General features: G+C 41.7%; 2 protein-coding genes across 14 annotated transcripts in view; both read right to left on the reverse strand.

Moving 5' to 3' along the window:
• Positions 1-3,125: 3,125 nt before the first annotated feature.
• On the reverse strand, positions 3,126-13,155 carry TMEM267 (transmembrane protein 267). 6 transcript variants are annotated; one of them, XM_082242281.1, is made up of 4 exons: positions 13,085-13,146; positions 10,601-10,726; positions 9,455-9,842; positions 3,126-7,759 (listed from the first exon to the last, which is right to left on the reverse strand). In XM_082242281.1, exons 3-4 carry the CDS (start codon positions 9,776-9,778, stop codon positions 7,424-7,426), a joined length of 660 nt encoding a protein of 219 aa, XP_082098407.1. In that variant the 5' UTR covers positions 9,779-9,842; positions 10,601-10,726; positions 13,085-13,146; the 3' UTR covers positions 3,126-7,423. The 6 variants fall into 6 exon arrangements, with proteins under 6 accessions (XP_082098407.1, XP_082098409.1, XP_082098406.1 ...); XM_082242283.1 differs by having other exon boundaries at positions 10,601-10,701; positions 13,085-13,102; XM_082242280.1 differs by lacking the exon at positions 13,085-13,146 and adding an exon at positions 12,500-12,573.
• A 485-nt stretch (positions 13,156-13,640) lies between these two features.
• The window catches only part of LOC309542913 (uncharacterized protein C5orf34 homolog), a 427,157-nt gene continuing 420,462 nt past the window's right edge, over positions 13,641-20,335 (reverse strand). For 7 of the 8 annotated variants that reach the window (XM_082241954.1, XM_082241950.1, XM_082241952.1 and 4 more), the window contains 6 exons: positions 19,833-19,905; positions 18,757-18,927; positions 17,667-17,761; positions 15,600-15,692; positions 15,223-15,263; positions 13,642-14,496 (listed from right to left, as the gene is read on the reverse strand). In XM_082241954.1, the coding sequence (XP_082098080.1) occupies positions 14,255-14,496; positions 15,223-15,263; positions 15,600-15,692; positions 17,667-17,761; positions 18,757-18,927; positions 19,833-19,905 (715 nt within the window). In that variant the 3' untranslated portion in view covers positions 13,642-14,254. Of the gene's footprint in view, positions 14,497-15,222; positions 15,264-15,599; positions 15,693-17,666; positions 17,762-18,756; positions 18,928-19,832; positions 19,906-20,335 lie in introns of all 8 variants that reach the window. The other variant, XM_082241947.1, reaches the window with a different exon arrangement.

Raw genomic sequence — 20,335 nt, forward strand, 5'->3', positions numbered from 1 at the left:
CCTTCTTTTATTATCTTGCACTTCCTCCCATTGGGAGCACAGAGCAGCTGTCAATTATACTCACCATCACAAGCACTAATTTGCACCACTGAAATGCATTTAGAACCAACAGAACTGCACAGGTGAACCAATCAGGGTTGTTCCTTATTCTGTTTACCATTATTGCTGGCAATGGTACTATGGGAGGATGCAGTTAGAGGGAGTTAGGATGAAGAAGTGGGAGCCCATCATCAGCCATTATCATTAGTAATTATCATCATCAAAGTTATTTATGAATGACTTCCTAAATTCAATATGCAATAAAACCATTTATAAAATGTATGCACATATAAAACAATTTAAACCTTTACACCTATATAAAAAAAAAATAATTAGCTCATATGAATATATTTTAAAATTCTAAACAGCAGGTGTGAGGAAGAACCTTTGGCTCACCAAAAGTTGCTGACAACTCCCATTAGCATGAGCAATGGCCAGAGATGATGGGAGTTGCAGTTCAGCAACATCTGGAGGGCCAATAACTCCCCACCCCAATCCACAAAATAAGAAAGGTTAAGGGCAGATAGCTTTATGGAAACAAAAATGGGAGGGCTTAGCTACTCACTGCAATGGCTATGCTCTATGTCTGCTGTTAGAGGCAGTTTGCCTCTGAGAACCAGTTGCTATGGGCCAAATGTGGCCTCTTTGGCCTCTCCATGCAGCCCACAAGATTCTCCGAAACCTAGGCCAGCCTCTCTCCTCTCAATTAAAAAGATATTAAGTCATGTAAGGGATATTGCTTTCATATGCAAATTTATGCAGCATTTCACTGACTGATACACCTGCACCTGCCATAAACGAATGACAAGTAGCAGGTTCTTGGATTTTATCATTGCTCAAGTCATTTGACACCTGACAGGAAAGTGAAGCCAAAGTTCACAAAGCAAAACACAAATAGGTGATATGGTGTATGCGCGGCAGTGCAGGTAGCACTAAATTCTTTTAAGCTTCCAAGTGTTCTAAGGTTGAGGGTGATTAAACACTTAGAACAGAGGCAAACATCAATTAGATTGTGTCAGGTGCCAAAGGCCATTTGAGAAATTCACTGTGTGCAAGAAAGTTGTGCCAAGTGGGCATATTAACAGTCCATGCAATTAGCTTATTTTTTTTCAGGCAAGGGAGTTGGTGTCAAAACAGGCAAGTCAGGGATAGGGAACCTCAGCCATCCCTTATTTCCCACCCACTTGCTACTTACTGGCCCTGCTCAGCACCCTCCTTGAAGTCTGACAATGCTTCTCTCTTTCCTGTGTGTACAAATTCATATTTGTTGCTCCTCCTACTTTTGCCTCCATCCCTGCCCAAAACTGGCTCAAGACCCTCAGAAGGGAATGTGCTCCTCAAGCCTGAAAAAGTTTATCTAGCCCTGTGGCCATTGAACAGTTGTTTCAATTAAGCACACAACTTAAACACAAGCTTGCTACTGTTATCCCGTCTGTGAAAAGAGGGCTCCTCCACTACTTTTTCTTTCCCCAGTGCTTTAAGCAAGCTCTTCCCAAACACACTTGCAAACATCTCTGCAACCTTGAGGACTAGTAAGTATTTTTGCTAACTTTTGGATTATAACAAAAAGAGGCATTAACAAAGCAGTCTACCTTCTATGTACTCATTTTTGCTTTTGCAGGTGACATGTGCAACCCTGCACAGTTCTACTGATAAGGATCCAGGTGAATACAGTGGTGCCCCGCAAGACGAATGCCTCGCAAGACGGAAAACTCGCTAGACGAAAGAGTTTTCCGTTTTGGAGGTGCTTCGCAAAACGAATTTCCTATGGGCTTGCTTCGCAAGATGACAATGTCTTGCAAGTTCCTGCTGGTTTTTTTCCTTCCCCCCTTTTTCTAAGCCGCTAATCAGCTGATCCGATCAGCAGATAAGCTGCTAAAAGCCGCTAAAAGCGCTAATCCGCTAATCTGTCAATGAGCTTGCTTCGCAAGACGAAAAAACCGCTAGACGAAGAAAATCACAGAATGGATTCTTTTCGTCTTGCGAGGCACCACTGTATAGGAGTGCACTCTCAATCTCCAAACGTGCAATTTACAAGATGTGCTGATATTTAAAATGGTGTGTGTGTGTGTGCGCGCAGTGGATGGGTCAGTTTCTTGTCTCCTTGACCCTAGCAGGGCATCACAGTGAGGATTGTCAGGACTTCAAAGCACCACACAGGGCTTGCAGAGTCCTGAATGGTGCTTCAAAGTGCATCTGATCAGCAGGCTGGCAGACAGCAGCCAACAGCCAGCCTTCCTGCAGGGATTGGCTGTGTGATCAAGTTACCCATAGGCAACTGCCCCATAGCAAATTCAGCAATATCTCTACCTACCCCTACACCCAGTGGCTTGATGAGGTGTGGTTTGGGGGGGAAATGGCCTTCTGGACCAAATTGAGTCTCGCAGCATGCCAGATTTGGCCTGCAGTTGCCCACCCATTTTAAACATTCTCTTGTAAAAAAATAGTAAAAAAGTTAAAGGACCCCTGACAGTTAAGTCCAGTTGTGAACGACTCTGGGGTTGCGGCGCTCATCTCGCTTTACTGGCCAAGGGAGCAGATGTTTGTCTGCAGACAGTTTTTCTGGGTCATGTGGCCAGCATGACTAAGCCGCTTCTGGTGAAACCAGAGCAGCGCACGGAAACGTTTACCTATTTATCTACTTGCACTTTGACGCACTTTCGAACTGCTAGGTTGGCAGGAGCTGGGATTGAGCAACAGGAGCTCACCCTGTTGCGGGGATTCAACCACTGACCTTCTGATCGGCAAGCCCTAGGCTCAGTGGTTTAGACCACAGCGCCACTATCTCCACCATGTCTCACTTAAGCGAGCGTTACTTATGGCAATGGGCTTGTTAATTTTGGGAACAGATGGAAGTTTGGTGTAACCCATCAAAGTGAGTCATATATTCTTAACACATGCTTCACAGCCCCCGGTATTTTGATAAAACATGACTTTAAATTATGCAAATCTAGTAAAGCATCTGGCAAGCTAAATTGTATGAACATGCCAATGGCCGTTGTGGAGGGAAGTATCACTTCTCGGTGTTTACTTATGCAAGCATTTAACAAATAAAAAAAAGTTATGATAAAAAATTGCAATGGGAATCCTTTTGTCAAATGTTTTTAATGCCACAGTAGTGTCAACTAGGAAAACGATACAGTCAGACAGTAGTAGTCACAGTTGTGGTCCAGAAACAACACAAAATACTTTGAAGATAACACAATACCAGTGTATTAAAAGGAAACACATCACTCTAGCCCCCTCCCCCCTGCATCTTTAAGGAATGAAAATCAGCTAGGTAATAATTCTATGGGTGACAAGAAGTTGGAGTGAAAAGGATTGTGTACCACGTTAAAAAACAAACACATACCCAGTCAGGTAAAGCTTTTTAGGACATCTGTTGTTCTTAATACAAGTTTTGAACACAATCACTGGATTTAGAGTTCCAAATTTGGCCTTTAGAACATACCAAGTTCATAGTAGTACTCCATTTAAGCAGCTGAACTTTTAGATACTTAGGGGAAATTCAAGTAACTGCTTCACAGGGTTATTGTGTGACATGCTTGCTGTATACTAGACTCATTCCATGGAATGGTCCTTCATTAATATGATACGAGCCGTTAATATATTGCACGGGTCATAAAAGCAAGTTAAGTGGCAATTTTCAAGTGAATATTTTCTATCCGTCTTGCAAATGATAAGCCTGGTCCCTAAGCGACCAGGAAGTGATAACCTTACAGTGCTTCTTGCATAACAAGCCAACTTAGTTCTTCTACTTGGCCCCACAGAGACTGCTATACACACCCAATGGATCCTTATGCTTCAGGTCATACTTTATGACTGGTTTTAATTGTTGTAAGCTGCTTTTGGAAGTTAAGTTTGGTTGAAAAGCAGGCTATTTTAACATAAAATGCAGATAGTACTATTACAGTTTTGTAAAAATGCTAATGCAAGCAAGGAATGTAGATAAACTGTGCTGTGGGATAACCATACCGGTCAACTTTTCTTTTTTCCATTAATCACGTAACTATTGTATTGGCCTAAAATTGGCCACTTTTTTGCAGTCTCACTCTCACTTCAAAACAAAAGCAATTAAAATGTTACATTGTACATTTTTACACTGCTTTACTCACCAGCTCCCTTAAGACATGCCTCTTCAGGGGAGAGAAGAATCATTCATAGCAAGCTGAGTTCTACAAGGCTAATTTTCTCTACAAATCCGCATGGATTTTATTCTTTTATCTGCAACTTACATGGTTACTGCATAATTTGAAACAGAAGTCACATAGGTGAGAATTTCCCTTATCACAACGATTATATCTGGAAAGTCTTTCCATATAGTTTTGCTTTTGTTAATTTTCTCCCCATAGTTGTGTACAGCATCTTCCTTCTCCTTCCATAAAATTGAAATGGCTTGCCTAACCCCACTATAGATAGGGGGGGGGATGAGGAGGTGGTGTCCCAGAGAGCTCAGCCAGTAGAACATGAGACTCATAATCTCAGGGCTGTGGGTCTGAGCTCCACATTGGGCAAAAAGATTCCCACATTGCTGGGGATTGGACTAGATGACCCTGGTGACCCCTTCCAACTCCTCAATTCTATAAAACAGATATATTTCTTCTATGAAAATGAATGCCTGTGCTTCCATAACACAACCACTGCATAGCAATACACAATGTCTAAAAATGATGCACAGCAAAACAAACAAAACATGGGCTGATGCAATTGAACCCATGTGCTCCCATCCAGAAAAATTGTAAAAACCAAAGATGTATCCCAAAGGCAGGAAGCCAACCACAGACGTAATCACACACACACACAAGTTCCCCATAAGCTTGCAATCACGCAATTTATCAAGAGATAAATCTTCCTAGAATTGTGTGCCACCGTTTGCAGGACCGAATCCTATAGCAATTTAGCTCTAAAGCTTGAACAAAATGCTTGCCAGTAAGTTGTGTGACGTGCACTAAAAACCCTTAAGGCACCCAAACATGAGTAGATAGTAATTTATTTATATGTGAAAATTGTATCCATCTTTAGAACAACTGCATTTTTTTTAAAAAAAGACACTCACAAAAACAGTATGATTTTTGTGTGGGGTTGCTGATTATTTTCTTATTAAGGCCATCAGAGAAATATAATAATTTTCATGTAATTAGTGTTTTGTGGCTAATTGCTTTCTAAAACTTCAGTCACTAAATTGAACACTGTTATATTTGACACAGCGACAATTAACCTTACTGGGAAAAGCAGCACATTTCCAAAATACTTCATTTAGGAAAAATATATATATACCTCTTTATTAAAACAAAAATATTGAACTAGGATTTTTGGCACTGTGCTAAACAACTTCAAATAAGGCTCCTGCTCAACACAGAAAAAAATGGCTTAAAGCATTAGAGTAAGTTCCCTTGCATTATCTGCACTATTATCTGTGTGCAGTATTCCAACTAAATTATACTCACAGCAGACCTAATGAAATTAAAGAACCTTAGTCATGTTTAGTAATTTCAATGGGTCTACTCTGATTAAAACTGTGTTAAATTTTACCCTATAATATGATGCTCTGACCAATGCAGGGAATCAAAGTACTAACCCAGGCTTGATTGTCTGCGTAGATGATTGTAGAGATCACAGAGGCAAGTGATATAGCAGTCCGTTTAAGTCACAGTGCACCAGTACAGAGCTTGCTCCAAATAACTGGGAAGTGGAACAGTGGTAAGAAAATGACCGCCAGGAAAACATTTGCAGGGAGTACCCCTGAAACCATGGCTGATATATCAGTCATAAGAGGAGCTAATTGCTGAGTATTTGTTAAATTTCAATAACCTGGACCTTTCTTCAAGAACTTGTAAGAAACCATGAAATTTTAGAATGACGGTTAATTGGCAAGTCTGGTCCCCGGTATAAGTTTGTATATGGAGTTTAAAAAAATCTATAGAAGAGATTCCCAAAGGTTAAGAAAATCTTAACAATTCTTATCTGTGTTCATTTGTCCTACTGCTAAATACATTTGTTCACACCAGGTGTAAGATGTTTTGCAATGAACCAAAAGTGTGTTAACGAGTTCCAAGTTTCTGTTGTTGACGTTTAAAGATCTAAAACAAAAAGTACTCCCTGCCCCAGTACAGACCAAGTCATGATTTATGATTATCCGAGCAAAACCTGCTGGTTGCACTGATTGTTACTTGGTGATAACATCCACCCACTTAAAAACGTCTCTTACAAATGTGTATGTTTACCCAAGTTTTCCTGGACTCTCAATTCAATGTTTATTTTGTTTTGTGCACTGCTCAGTTTTATTTGTGGTGCTATTAATATGGAGAACTTCTTTGAAATCAAACCTGCATTTTCATACATGCAAAGTTTGCAAGAGCGTTCTACACTACACATTTACCAGTAGTCCCTAAACTCATTAAGAAAAAGGCCCCCACAAGGGCTACTTCAGTGCAATCCTATGAATTTCTGCTTAGTAGTGAGTCCCACTTAGTCTCTCTCCAGGCCTAGGATTGCAACCTAAGCCAGCTGCTTAAAGTCTCTTAACTTACAATGAACGGGTATGTAGTAAACAAAACACAATGCTATTACAGTACAAATTAACAAAGCAAAGAGGTGCTGTCATTCACTAAAATAAATATAATAAAATAAGACAACAAATTAAAGCATTTCAGAAACACTGACCTTCGGGAATCTAGCTAAAGTTGAACTTATCCTGGAACCTAGCTAGGAAGGACAAGAGCCCAGACCATTTTAAGGTAGAGGATTTCAACTGATAACATTTGGTGTCCTATGTTTATAAAACACATATAAAATTAGACTTGAAGAGGCTATGATTTAACTCACCCAAATGGATTGTGGTGATATAAAATATATACAAACTGTGCCTTAGCAACATTTTGTTTCTTTCAGGGTAGCACTAACCAAAAAAGCTGCATGCAAAACCATACTCCCCCCACAAAAAATATATATTATGGCATGCTGTTCACATTAAGGCATAAAGGAATTTGCTGGCAGACTCAGGAAATCACAACATTCCCCACAAACCTGTCTGTTCAACACAATTGCCCTGCTTACACTTTTGCTGGCCAACTCACACATTACCATTTTTTAAGTGAACACCTAAAAAATGTACACAGGTAAGATTTCTTTAAGCAATATATCCCCCCAAAATGTGAGACTGGCAAAGAGAGGGACATGGAAGTGAATAGCTGCTATTACTGATACTTTACAAAATACTTAAGTGATTTTGGAATAAAAAAATGTGCAGGAGATGCTAATGAGATTGCTTGGGCATTTTCATTATCTTGTGCAGCAGCGGTTTCAGAGAATCAACATTAGACCTAACTCAGAAAACATGAGGCAATTACTTCAGTGATGCAAACACTACCATTCTAGACTATCATTAGACATCAATGCGCATCCCATGTTTGGTTGCCATCAGTTCTCTTGTTCCTGTTAAATACATAATAAAAGAACAGAGATGAGGTAACGATGCCGTGATTGCCACATAAAGCCAGTAAGGCAAGGGCGCAGTCTTTCCAAATGGGCAGATCCACAGGCCATGACGAATTCCATCTCGAACATGATGCGAAGTCCAAGAGATAAACAGCATCCAGGGAAGAAAGCACCAGGAATCCTTCAGCTTGAAAAGGTGCATAATAAACTTTAATGTCAAACACACAAGAGGGATCACAGTAGAACAGTGGAGGAATGGTCTTCGTGGGAGAGTCAGGGCAGCCTATGGGAAAGAAAAGCACAGTGTACAGTGGCAGCCAGAATTACAAGGAACAGTATGTGACTCTTGACAGCTAGAATCTTCTTAATTTATCTCCATTTTGAGAGAAATCAACACATAGCCCAGAAAGGACTCCATGATCAGATAATGTATATTTCATGCTTTGTGTGTCCTGTTATTCTATGTGTTGGTGTAATATATTCCATTCCGTTTGTTGCCTTCTCACTGTAAGCCATGGAATGTTTTCCGACCACCAATAGAGACTGGAGTCTAAACTATGTGGATATCTGCCTCTGTTCAGCAAAGCAGTTCTTAAGGTTAAAGGAACTGATGAAGCTATGTTGCTTATTATCTTTTAAAAACTATTGTGTTCTTAATTGATGGCAGTTGTAAGCTGCCTTGGGCAACTCATATGAGAGTCGGAAAAATGGAATATAAATGATAAAACTGTTTGAAAATGTATGAGAATAGTTTACTTTTTATGCTACATTTTACTTTTCAGTCATTTGATTAATTCATCCAAACCAAACAAAAACATTCAGATACGGTCTTGAGGATGCTCAAGCACTTAGTGCATGGAACTAATATACATGGCATATTATAGTAAAGGTAAATGTCATAATACAGTAAAAGTAAATGTTATCAGACATTTGTAAGCCATACTGGGAGTGTTTTTCTGCTGAAGAGCAGGAGAAAAATGCTTTAAATAAACAATAAGAGTGAAAACCAATTAAAAATAGAACAATTCTACCATATTAGTTAAGACAAATGCCAGTTGGGGAGGGAAGCAAAATAAAAAGTTTGAAAATAAGAATCCTACATGCACATGAACTTCTTGTGAAGTGTGCCACCTACTGGGAAAAGGTATAGAAAAGCAATTTCAATGTGGTCCTCCAATGTATTCTATAAATATTAAACTGGCACACTAAAATATGTTATGCTTAATATTTCTGATCTGAAGCAGTTCCAAATTACAGTTACACTAGTTGGACAAAGCTAGCATCACAACCAAACCTCTTTATCCTGGTGGATAATTTACACCTGCATAGTGAATCCATGTCACCGTGGCAAAGCAGTTTAGGAACTTTCACCACTAAGCCCAAGTTTTACAGCCTGTGCAACTTTTTCTGAATGCTGTACAGAAAAGCCCCTGAACCTGACACTTGGAGAGTTTTTAAGTAAACAATTTTTAACTTACTAAATGTGTGGTCTTTCTCTATGCTGGGGGAAGGAGTTTAGAAGGTCAAATCTTAAAGGTCTAACAGCCTATTATTTCCATGCTTTACTTTAATGCATATTTTAAATCTCTGATAGGGTTATCTCACCAAAGAGTATTTTAACCAAACCTGGACCTTGGCATCCAAGGAATTCTCCCTTTATACTATTTTTCCTTACCACCAACAGTTTCGCCCTAAAATTAAATGCAAAGTATCTCCTAGCTCTGGGCACTAATCAGCATAAAAAGCTATCCAACTCCCACCGCCATCAAATCCCAAACATATAAGAGAAGAGGGATGGCGCATCAGGATGGCTTGCACTAAAGTCTGCCCTTCAAACCTGAGCACAACCAAGTAATCAAATGGAAAATTTTAACATGAAATTAACATTAAAAATACCAGTACTTCCAATGGTTTTGGTTCAAATCATGCATATATGGTTTTTTTTAAATCCAGGTAATTAAACTGTGGTTTTGCTTACCTGTAATGAAAGAGATCCAGCTAGAACAAAGTGATCCACATCAATGACAGATGAAAGAAAGCCAGCTAATATGACTTCTGTAAAGTCACTTTTCTTCTTGAGTCCTATCACTATTGCCCAAGACCAAAATCCCACAACACCATGCACAGTGTTATCAGAGAGTGCTCGCAGCCAGTCATTCTGCTGAATGACAGAAAACTGCAGAAGTCTATCTGCTACAAAGCAGAAAAACCCCAAACCTAGGCTTGAAATTACAGAAGCTGTGCTGAATGACTGGAGAAGAGCATGGGCCTTTTCAGTCTCAGATGCCATAGCAAGCAGCATGTCTCCATGCACAAAATGCCATCAGGATACATTCGGTCCATTGTCTGTTAAATCTTCAGTCATTCTGTAATTATCAGAGAAAGCTTAATGAGAGGACTTATCAGTTACTAAAAATGTGTTTCCTTAAATGAGCAGAAAGATCACAGAACAGCACAGAAATCTAAGAGCCAAATAAGAATCTCTGTAAACACATTTTTCTGGTTCACTGTTCCATACAAAGCTAAATCTGTGCATATTACGTCAACCAGTGCCCTAGTTGAAACCTGCATTTCTTATAGCACTCATTTTCATGCACAGTACCTCTCCTCTGCCCTTCTGCTTGCCTACATTTTCAAAGCTCACAGCTAGTATCTGTTCTAGCTATTATTCCATCTCATCTGCCACATCTGCTTTGATATAGGCTTTCTTCATTCTTGCTTCTTCCTTGCACCCTGAAGCCTGCCCTGGGTCCAGAAGAAACACCTCAATGTGTGAGAACTGTGTGCTCTTTCTTGTTTTTCATAAAAATATCTTCAAAAAGACAAATATAACTTTGCAGCTCTTGCTGTTCTGAGAAAGGTGAAATCAGCACACGGCGTACCAGGCTAGTTTTGCAGCACTAGCAACAAAGGAAATCATCCTTCACTAAGTTAATAAACATATGTCATAATTAATGTTGCTTGTTAATTAACTAGTGATTTCTAATTAGTTTACTACTTCTTGCCAAACACATTCACTTTGCCCAGTTCTTGTTACAAACAGGAAAGATACTTTCTGAATGTTACATCCAAAGTGTACGACAGTAGTTGTGAAACTGGGTACAGAATTTATTCAAAAGAATACCTGAACACTGGATGAGAATATGGACAAACTCCATAATCACAGCTCTGTAATGGAGAACTTTTTGGCATGCCCTTTTCTCAGCAACCACGAGAGAGTTCAAGCTGCAGCAGTTACAAAAAGGTAAAGCTGGAGAATGTGGTGGAAGCAAAATAAATTAGTGAGGAACTAGTGTTTCACCAGACCAAGCACTGCAATACCCATAGGAGAGATGTTTGAAGCCCAAGCTGGAAAAACAGCAAGTGATGAACAAAGATCTCTCTACTTACCCATGTTGGTTAGGAAACTAAGTTTCACCTGTGCTTAAACTTTGCAGGCAGTAGCAATAGGGAACAGGAAAGTGCAACTATACAGAGGTTATTATCACAATGTTGCATGCATAAAATCAGGGATGGGCAACACAGGGCCCTCCAGCTACAGGTACACTGCAACTCCCAGTATTCCTGACCATTGGGCCATATAGGCTGGGGATGAAGGGAACCAGAGTCCAGCAACGTCTGAGAGTAGGCCAAAGGTTACCCACTCCTGCCCTAAATCTTACATTAAGAGTGGAAGGAACTTTCACACTATACATAATAACAAATACAGGCTTGCCACTATGCACACAATTTAGCAAGGGATATGGGCTGGAGAGAAGAGGACAGCCAAATCTGCATTATTCTAAGAAGAGTACTTTATAATACATGACCTAAATATATATACAGTTTTAACCTTCACATCCATACATCTAAAATGTTGCATGTAAAGTCACCCTTAGTACACATTTTAGCGACTAAGAGATGATCAGAATCATATTTATATATTGTCCAGTTGTCTCATCTTGCAAGATTGGTCTGTTGCACATCAGCCAGCTAGTTTGGATCTCTGTTGAGCACTTCAGAACTAACCTGCTTTGACTACCTCACTAGCAATAAACACTGACCCAACCCAAGATCCTGCAACTCCTCTTTCTAGCTCAGGCTTGTAAATAACTACCCACTCATCCAATGCATGCAAGAATCATAAATCAGGCAACAAGGTAGAAAAGTACTACAAAATCTGGCTCTTGCTTTCTTTTATGTTATAATGACTAATATAGGAATGTGAAGGCCAATTATCAGTAATGACTTTATCGCATTCTTTGCAAGGCAATTTGAGCTCCTTTCTACTCCTGCCCCCTACCTTTCTTCTTAAAGGGACTGGATGAACGTTCCAGCTGTGTATGATTTCTGACCTATTTTAATCCTAACACAACAAAGCCCAGCTTTGTTCCTGCCCTTGCTTCGACAACACATTCAAAATCCCACCTCCACTTTCTACTGCCTCCATTTCTACCCTTCAGGTCAGCTCAAATCTGGACAGCCCTTTATCCTAGTGCCTATAAATAACCCACCTAACCTTCACTACGGCTGCTTCAAGACTTAGTCTCAGATCTTATACCTTCATGGAGTATACTCAGGCACTTCCTTCTCTCATCTTCTCCCCCATAGCCAGGATTTTAACCTCTCATAGCCACCCCTGTGAGTCTGAGTCACTCTACTCCCTTCTAATCATCACCCTTTCACCTAATAATAATAATAGACTTGTATATAGCAGCACACAATGGGGGCTTTGCAGAGAACAAGAGGGCAGGCCTTTGCCCTGAGGGCTGTGTGTGTATATTTTTATATATATATATATATATATATATATATATATATATGCAGGTTTTGGTGTCTTCGGGTGTCTTCCCGTGTAAGAAGACACCCGAAGACACCAAAACCTGCATTCCTATACCCGTGAAAATCTACGAAAGCATATATATATATATATATATATATATATATATATATATATATATATATAGTATCTGCCTGCTGCTTAGAGGAACAGGTACCCAGTGGTGATGGGGAAAGATACCCTTTCCCCAACACCACTGGGTACCTGTTCCCCTAAGCAGCAGGCAGAAACTCAACGGGGGCAGCCGTACCCTCGCATGAAAAAGCAGTCATTTGGGGCTGCGAGGAAAAGAAGAGGATATACGTATATCATTTTATTATTATTGAATTTATATGCCGCCCTATACCCGGAGGTCTCAGGGCGGTTCAACAGAGTGTCGATAGCCCGGAATAGCTCAGTTGCTACAGCATGAGACTCTTAATATCTGGGTCGTGGGTTCGAGCCCCACGGGGGGCGAAAGACTCCTGGGCTGGGCTAGATGACCCTCGAGACCCCTTCTAGTTCTGCCTGCCCCTGCCGCCTTCCCCGTACTTTCCAAGGGCAGGCGAAGCTCCCCCTGTCGAGCTTCTGCCCACCACGCCGGGGGCCGAAAGCTCTCCCAGGGGGCGCCGCACCGAGTGGCGACGGCGAGGAACCGGCTAGGCGCACCCCGGGAGACCCGCTCCATCCCTTCCCTCCGCCGCCCTCGAGAACTGGCCCCGCTCCCTTCCTCTCCCTCCTCACAGCCAACCCCCGCCGGCCTCCAACCGCCCCCTCAGCGCCGCCCAGCGACCCTCTCGCCCTGCTCACCTCCCTCAGCAGCGCCAGAGGAATGGATGGCTGCGCATGCGCCGCCCCGCCCACCGGCGCCTCTCTCTCTCGGCATCCTGGGAGAGCGGCGGGAGCACCGCCCACCCACCTTAGCGACAGCGCGTTCCTTCCTCTCGCGTCACAGTCAAGCGGGGCGCTCTAGAGATAGGGTTAAAATGTCGTCTATGCTACAAGCAGGGCAATTAACGAGGGCGGCTCTTCCTCTTCCTGAACGCAAATGTGTTTAGGGGGGGGGGCTGAGTGGCATGAAGGGGTTTCCATATGAGTGGTAGAGCAGATGCTCCAAATATCCTCTGTGCCTCCTGTAAGCAAATTAAAAGGGGAGAGATGGGAACCCGGTTGTTCCACTGGGCAGGGTACACGGTGTTCAGCAATTTAATTTAATTTTCCAAGGTTTTATTGGCACCACCTTTTTGAGGGTGTGAGGGGGGGGTACTTTTACAGCTATAAAAATTGAATCGGTCTAATTATTATTTTGAGACTATACATATACAGGAACAATAAAAGAATGAAATTTTTCCCTGCTGTGGAAAGTATATATATATTTTTTCAAAAGGTGACGATGGAATTTCATTGTAACTTTATTTGAAAAACGGCCAACGTATTAGAAGACTTAGTTAAATATTACGCCTTGCTTAATTGACCTGTATGGCTTTATTCGAACATCCATAAACAGAAACAGTGGTATAGATCTTCTCCCTCCTCTACCAAAAAACTTCAAATATCAGAATAAAATGTTATACAATATGACAGCTGAAATTTCCAAGGCAGTGATTTTCAAGCATGTAGGAAATAACTAATTCTTAACTGTTAATTCAGTACGGGATTATACAGTGCAATTACATTTGGCATTATAACAAAATCCTCTCTCTCTGGCCTTTTATAACAAACCATAGTTTGTGTACACACAAACACACATATATTATATATACACAAACATTTATATTAAAATTTTCTATCCTACCTTTCTCCAAAGAGAAACAAGGAAGCCATAAAATATAAACAACCCCACAACATACACTCAAATTAATAAATTAACAATATCCTTAATTTATAATCCTGCCTTTGATGATCTATAAAGTCAGTGACTCAGAACAACTCTGTGGCCTGACCTTGGACGGTTGAATTTCACTTTCTACTTCAATCAGATTAATGAGGGACAGAATTACCGGAATTACTTTTGACCTCGTTTCTCTTTACAGCGGAAGCTAAAAAAGAGTCAATATCACTGATAACCTTTGAAGTTTTTTCCAGAGTCTCAGCTATGTTCTTTTTACTAACATTCTCAACTAAAAATATTTCCTCAGTTCTGTTCTGCCGGTCGGTGCTGGAGGACGGATTTCTTTTTGCAGCTGAAACCGTATTTGGAATATTGCTGTTCTCCACTAAAACTGTAGTTGTATAGTTAAGGAGGGAAAACAGCAAGACAAAAACCAAATCTCTTCTCTCAGGGGAACTGGGGAAATTCATAAGCTGTCTTGTGCTATATTTGTGATGGCATCACAGAGTTCAATACATGCAAACCTGCTTTGTGTTGGGTTTGAAAGGGGTGGGGGAGTGTGGGCAGAGTCCTGCTGGTGTCACTCTGCTGGTGTGAAACTCTGCCTGCCGAATCTGCAGAACAGCCCACAGAAAGCCTCAAAACAGGCAAGTGGTTATTAGTCACCCCTGCCATTATCAGTGGCAAGACCGTGGATGGAACAGTGGCCCCATACCTTCCCCGCTGTGGTTTCAATTGCAGTGTAAGTCCACAAACTTCTAACACTTAGCTGGGAGTAAGTCCCACTGAACATGTCTAAGATTGCTCTGCAAGATTTAAAAGAAGTTCCAGATGCTATTTCAATATGTCATTAAATATGTACATAATGCATATCCCACCCCCACCCAAAGAAATAAAAAACCTTTCTCTTAAATAAAACTAAACTGCCACATGACAAACAAAGTAATGTGAAGGAGCTTTAACATTTTAATACTATTCGCAGACACCTTACTAGCACTTTGGCTAACAAACGGAACCAAAGTATAGAAAAGGCTTATTATTGGTTGCCTCAAGAAAAGAATGATCCAATCCTGCTAATAACTTCTCTGTGGATTCAAAATGTGCTTGAAAAGGATACAGTTGAATCTTCTTATTTTTTCAAGTTCAGCAGCGACTGACCTATAAAATACCAAGATAAAACTCAGAACACATTTCTCAAGATACCGTTTTGCTTATTACCACAATGACATGCCTTAGATCTGGTGTTTACCAGGGGTGATCTGACACTTAAGTTCCAGTAGAACAAAAGCAGTGTCGTGGTCAGATCACTTCCGGGTGCAACTAGACTTCCCTAACCCTTCCCCTCCGCAGGTAGAAGAGACCAATTTGAATGGTCCACCGCCTGTCTCTTAATGGATCCAAATGGTTCCCCAAGAGAGGTAATAAATAAAATTGAATAAACTGGTGTTTAAAAATGAATACAGATGGCCTCTGAGAGCCATTGAAGATGCATACCAGGTCTCTTCAGGAATCGACTGTGGTGTGTCTGCACACATCTCTCCATCCTTGTTTAAGCTTCTGCACCATTTGACCACGGTTGTTACATATCTGTGTTGGAGAAAAATAAGTTGTGTTACATCCACCATGAATGGGCAGCACCAACTACAGAACCAATGGCAGCTGAGGCATCCCATCCCTAATAAAGAAAACAGACCCGCCTGTCTCTGATAGGGAGGCAAATTCCTTACTCTTAGGATGCATCTGTACAATAGCTTTCTTCACAACTGTGAGCAGGGCAGGGTGGGGTAAGTGAAGACAAGCTACAACCATTAACTATAATGTCGTTCACTGCTTCAGCTCAGGCTGCGCAGAAAAAAGCATGCAACTTCCTGAAATTCATTCTGATTGTGCAGATAAAATATAACTGATAGAATACTGCAGGATGTTGTATTGGTGTGTGAAAACAGTTGAGAGCCAAGGATCCCCAAGCATGCACCTTCATATGATTGCAATGTCAGACACCATCCTAGCGCCTGGGCATCTGCACTTGGTCACAAGCGGCCGATAGCCAGGTGCAAAATGTACCTGGAGAAATTCAAATTCTGCTGCAGAGGGTTTTTTATGCTTGGCAACTGAAGGAAGGCAGGAGTCTGTATTCAGATGTGAAACTGGCACGCTAAGAGCTGCAAGGTCGCACACAAAGCTATCTTGCTCACTCCTGTGCTGCTGAAGGGGTATCTCTGCAGGCATACTTTTGTTGTTGTTTTAGTCGTTTAGTTGTGTCCAACTCTTCATGACCCCATGGACCAGAGCACGCCAGGCACTCCTGTCTTCCACTGCCTCCCGCAGTGTATACTTTATATAAATACTAATAATTGATTTATATACCCCCCCTTTATCCAAAGATTCCAAGGCAGTGTAGGAGTTATGAGGGCTGCTGCTACGGTAGAGGTTGGATCCAGCTATTGAAATGCCACTACCTACTGAAGGGTTGAGGTTCAGTAGGAGAGCATCTGTCAAGTTGCAATTGCTGGCATCTCCAGGTAGGGCTGGGAATGCTCCCTGTTGAAACCCCAGAGAACTGCTGCCGGTCAGTGCAGACTGAACTAGCTGGACCAATGGTCTGACTTCAGTGTAAGGCACCTTCCTATGTTCCTATTGGATTGGATTGCAAAAAATGAACGCGAGGGAGTTGGTGGACAAGACTTTAGCATCTGATCCTACATGATGTTCTGCCAACAGCACACAGAAGTAGTGCAGGAAAATAGCTCTAGGAAAACAGCTGCCTAATCAGAAACATGAAAGCTAGGAGCCAAATGGCACCTTAAACCTAGGTTATGGGCGCAATAACTGAGTGTCTAGGCATGCTTTTTTTTAGTAACAAGAATACAAAGCTGAAAATGAATGAACTGCAGCTGTTTTTCACATGGTCTAGTCTAGGGGTCAGCAAACTTTTTCAGCAGGGGGCCGGTCCACTGTCCCTCAGACTTTGTGGGGGGGCCGGACTATATTTTTTTGGGGGGGAAAGAACAAATTCCTATGCCCCACAAATAACCCAGAGATGCATTTTAAATAAAAGGACACATTCTTCTCATGTAAAATACGCTGATTCCCGTACTGTCCGCAGACCGGATTTAGAAGGCGATTGGGCTGGACCTGGACCCCGGGCCTTAGTTTGCCAACCCATGGTCTATTCCTTCACCTGCCCACCCCCGTAATATCCTTAAGAGGGTCTCTTCTCCAGTCTTCAGAGAGTAGCTGGAAGCGGGGAGGAAGAAAAAGGTCTTCCTTTTCTTCCATTCTGCACTTTTAATCTTAAGCGCAATACTGCGCCTGGAGCTCAGAAGCTGCTCGCACAAATGACATTCCCTGTCGTAAAATGTGCCTAGAACAATGGGAGTTTCGAACACAGTGCCTAATACTATCTCCCCAAAGCACTTGTTAAAATGTATGCTGCTGAAGTCAAAGGATTGAAGTCAAAGCAAGAGGAAGAAGGAAAAAATATTTCACCTGCATTTTTCTCTTTTGGGCAAATTAAATCATACTGAAATTCCTAAATTTATCCAAAAAACCTACGAATACCTTTCATAGAGCCCAGGATGATCTACGTGGATAAGCTGCTGTGCTCCTGCAGGCGAAGTGAGTTTGCACCAACCCGTGTTAGCATCTTGAGGTCCCTTAGAAGAAAATTAGATAATCAGTAGAAGCACCCTACTTCATCCCTCCTTCCACGTAACTTCTGCCTGTCTGCTGTCATTTTTTTCAGGTAGGGGCTTAGTTTTCTAGTTCCCCCTCCAGGTTGGTTCCCTGCTCGCTTCCAATTCTGAGCACTCATTGTAGCCAAGTGGGTCAGTATAATTCTGGATATGAATATATCCCTAGTTCTTCAACCCCAGAAGCAAACCAGCTGAACCCCCAAATCCCATACTCTCATCAACAACCAGAGCTGTGTGCAAATGGCTTTTCAACTGCGCCCTGTTTGGGGCAGAGAAATTTTAAGAGGCACACTTCACCAAATTTCTACTGCAGCAGGGACAGGGTTGGGGGTTGGGGAGTAGACAAACAATTAGCAAGTGGTAGCCATTTTTTAAGGGAAAGAGTTGCCACAAAATAATTTCTCTATTTAAATGTTTGTGGAGTTATTTTATAAAAGGCCATGATGAAACTGAAAAAGCTGAAACAGGAAATAGTCATGATGTCTTCTCTTGCACAGGTACCGGGAGGTAAAGGGACACGGGTGGCGCTGTGGTCTAAACCACTGAGCCTCTTGGGCTTGCCGATCGGAAGGCTGGTGGTTTGAATCCCTGCAACGGGGTGAGCTCCCGTTGCTCTGTCTCAGCTCCTGCCAACCTAGCAGTTCGAAAGCATGCCAGTGCAAGTAGATAAATAGGCACCGCTGCAGCGGGAAGGTAAACAGCGTTTCCGTGTGCTCTAGCACTTGTCACGGTCCTCCATGCACCAGAAGTGGTTTAGTAATGCTGGCCACATGACTTGGAAAGCTGTCTGTGAACAAATGCCGGCTCCCTCGGCCTGAAAGCGAGGTGAGCGCTGCAACCCCATAGTCACCTTTGACTGGACTTAACCATCCAGGGGTCCTTTTCCTTTACCTTTTACCAGGAGGTAAATGCTCCCAAGCACGGAATAAATTAAACCAACACCCTGTAAAGCTCACCTGTGATTTTCCATCTTGAGAAGTGAAATCCCACACCATGTTCAGGATCATTCCATCATAAAAAACAGCATGCGCTTTATTATCTGAATATGCCAAGAGCCTTCCTACATTGGGAACAATTGTTTCAGCCAGGGGGATGGGCAGCATTTGTCCTCTACCCTTCTCAGGACACTGAAAGAAACAATGTGGGACAAAAATAAGTACTAATTTATAACATGGAGGAAATTGTCATGTTTGCATTTCTTAGTGCAGAAAGTATTGAACTGATGTGTAGAGATCTTTCCTATTCTGCTTAATTCAAGAGGGTTCTGGAAACTTCTTTGTGTGAAAGGAAACAAGCAAAAGGTTCATGATGTTTTGGTTATACCTTCAGAGAAGCTGAGTACAGCTGGCTTACACTGGTCCTGTTATCTCTTTCTGTCAAGGTCATGCTGACTATAAAAGTAAGGTCAGAAGGAGAGTAAGGTTTCACTCTCTCTGTCTATCTATTTTCCTTCTGGTGTGGTGTTCTGTACATAATATGCTTAGTGTTAAGGTCTAGACTTATTATAAGTTATTGTAAGTTTAAGTCTGCTGCAACTGGATTTGTTATGGACAGTGCCATTCCTGAATGCATTGGATTTGTGACCACTATGCTCACTTGCCTTCAGTAGCAGTAAAGCTCTGCTGGATAAAATGCAATTGCCTCTGGTCTATTTTTGGGAATCCTGCAACGAGTTTGTTACTGAGTAGGATTTCAATAGCAAAAAATATCTACTGGAAACCCCTTTTGCTGTTTCTGATCCTTTTCTAGTTTCATTTATTTTCATACTCTCTAGTTTAGGGGATAACAGGGCCTAAAGAGCCTATATATAATTTGTAACATTTGCTCAATAGGTCAAGGTGGCTTATTTTCTCTCATAAAAATATACATCTTTATAAACACAATTACCTGCCCTAAACTCTTCAAATTGGTTGGGAATGGAAATCTAAAATTTCCATGTGCCTAGATTTTTTTCACCCTGAAAACTGAGAAGTGCTGTGAGCACAGAGACCAGCATGATATTTTACAAGATCTCAACTTCATTCTTACTTACCACCATCTTCCAGCAGCAGACAGAGTAATTATGGGTTAACGAAAGCATGCGCTCAAGATTATGTTGAAGGATTCTAGGTAGTTTTTTAAAAAAGAAAAAGATAAAATATGTTTCATAATGACATACTGGCTTTACAAATATAAGTCAGTTTATATTTACTTGTATATTTATTGTTAGCACCTTAGCCTACTGTCAGGGAACTGACATCGGAGGAAAGGGAAGTGGTAGGGCTCCCAGAGACTGGGAGAGAGTCAACAGCTAAAGCAGGGACCAGTAGGGGGAGCGCGGGGTCTCTGGAGGAGGATCTCAGTAATGCTGAGAGAGATGCAGCAGCCCAGGCAGGAAGCAGAAGGGGAGAGAAAGGGGTGAGAGACACTTCGAGCGAAAATAGCGGGGAGGTGTCAGAAGCAACTGCAGGGAGACCTATGCTTCGCCGGAAGCTGTCACGTCGTGAGTCCAGGAGACGCGTTTCCGTTAAGGAACTTCTTTGCTGGAAGCGCTTC

Source organism: Podarcis vaucheri, assembly GCF_965113315.1.
Source record: "Podarcis vaucheri genome assembly, chromosome: 11".
Lineage (NCBI taxonomy): Eukaryota > Metazoa > Chordata > Lepidosauria > Squamata > Lacertidae > Podarcis > Podarcis vaucheri.

Coding starts and splice junctions, on each gene's coding strand:
- TMEM267 (XM_082242284.1), bottom strand. CDS start 9,778: ATGCTGCTTGCTATGGCATCTGAGACTGAAAAGGCCCATGCTCTTCTC. Junction 7,760..9,454: donor CTGGATCTCTTTCATTACAG/GTAAGCAAAACC, acceptor TCTTTCCCATAG/GCTGCCCTGACTCTCCCACG.